The sequence below is a fragment of the Protobothrops mucrosquamatus genome, unplaced genomic scaffold (assembly GCF_001527695.2).
Source record: "Protobothrops mucrosquamatus isolate PMUCROS unplaced genomic scaffold, P.Mucros_1.0 scaffold6, whole genome shotgun sequence".
Classification (NCBI taxonomy): Eukaryota; Metazoa; Chordata; class Lepidosauria; order Squamata; family Viperidae; genus Protobothrops; species Protobothrops mucrosquamatus.
The window spans coordinates 6,878,010-6,879,117 of NW_015386393.1; the positions used below are offsets into that span (position 1 = coordinate 6,878,010).

General features: G+C 47.1%; 1 protein-coding gene across 1 annotated transcript in view; it reads right to left on the bottom strand.

Moving 5' to 3' along the window:
- Nucleotides 1-9: 9 nt before the first annotated feature.
- The window catches only part of LOC107282193 (serine-rich adhesin for platelets), a gene marked incomplete at its 3' end in the record, with an annotated part of 37,778 nt that continues 36,679 nt past the window's right edge, over nt 10-1,108 (bottom strand). Inside the window, exon 4 of the mRNA XM_029282982.1 lies at nt 10-1,106. Coding sequence (XP_029138815.1) covers nt 10-1,106 — 1,097 coding nt within the window. The remainder of the gene's footprint in view (nt 1,107-1,108) is intronic.

Below are 1,108 nucleotides of genomic sequence, written 5' to 3' on the forward strand. Positions count from 1 at the left end.
GGTAGAAAGAAGTCCAGAACTGGTTGTGGGAGTGGTAGATGGCACACTACTTGATAAAGCAGAAGCGGTGGTCCTTGCCAAACTGGATGGCGTCATGCTACTCTCTGAAAAAGATGTAGAGGATACTGTGCTCTTTAGAGCAGGGGTTGTGGTTATGGAAATAGAAGATGTTATTCTCTTTGCTGATGCCGTAGAAGACACTGTACTCATTGGAGAGCTGGCTGCTTCTGATGGGATGGATGCAGGTGTGGTGGCTTCTGGAGAAGAAGCTGTGATGATTGAATGTTCAGCAGTGGTTTCTGAAGAGCTAGTAGTCTTTATAGAGCTGGAGGTCACTGTGCTCTGTGGGGGAGAAGTGGCTGTTGCTGTTGTTATGGTTTCCAATGTGGTGGTTTGTGGAGAAGTAGTTAAGTATTCCCTAGTCATTGGAAGTTGAGTAGTGGTTTTTGTTGTACCAGTCCTAATTGTGGAGCTCTCAGGGAAGGAGCTGGGGGGCTGTGTGCTCTCTTGGGAAGATGTGGCACTTTGTGATGTGGTGGATTCATTCAAGGTGGCAGCTGGTATCTCTGTGGAGACTGCTGTGCTCTCTGAAACAGAACTTGTGGTTTCTGTAGTAGGAGCAGTCATCATGCTACTCTTTCCAGCAGTTGTAGTGCTTTCTGGAGGAGAGGTAGCTGTTTCTGATGTGGTGGATTCAGACATGCTGGTCCCTGGCAAAGGTGTGGAATATGCTGGCCTCTCCAAAATGGAACCTGTACTTTCAGTACTAGCAAAAGTAATTGTGCTACTCTTTTCTGAAATTGTTGTATGTAGTGTTCTCTCCAGAGGAGAGATGGACGTTTGCTCGGGGGTAGAAAGAAGTCCGGAACTGGTTGTGGGAGTGGTAGATGGCACACTACTTGATAAAGTAGAAGCGGTGGTCCTTGCCAAACTGGATGGCGTCATGCTACTCTCTGAAAAAGATGTAGAGGATACTGTGCTCTTTAGAGCTGGGGTTGTGGTTATGGAAATAGAAGATGTTATTCTCTTTGCTGATGCCGTAGAAGACACTGTACTCATTGGAGAGCTGGCTGCTTCTGATGGGATGGATGCAGGTGTGGTGGCTTCT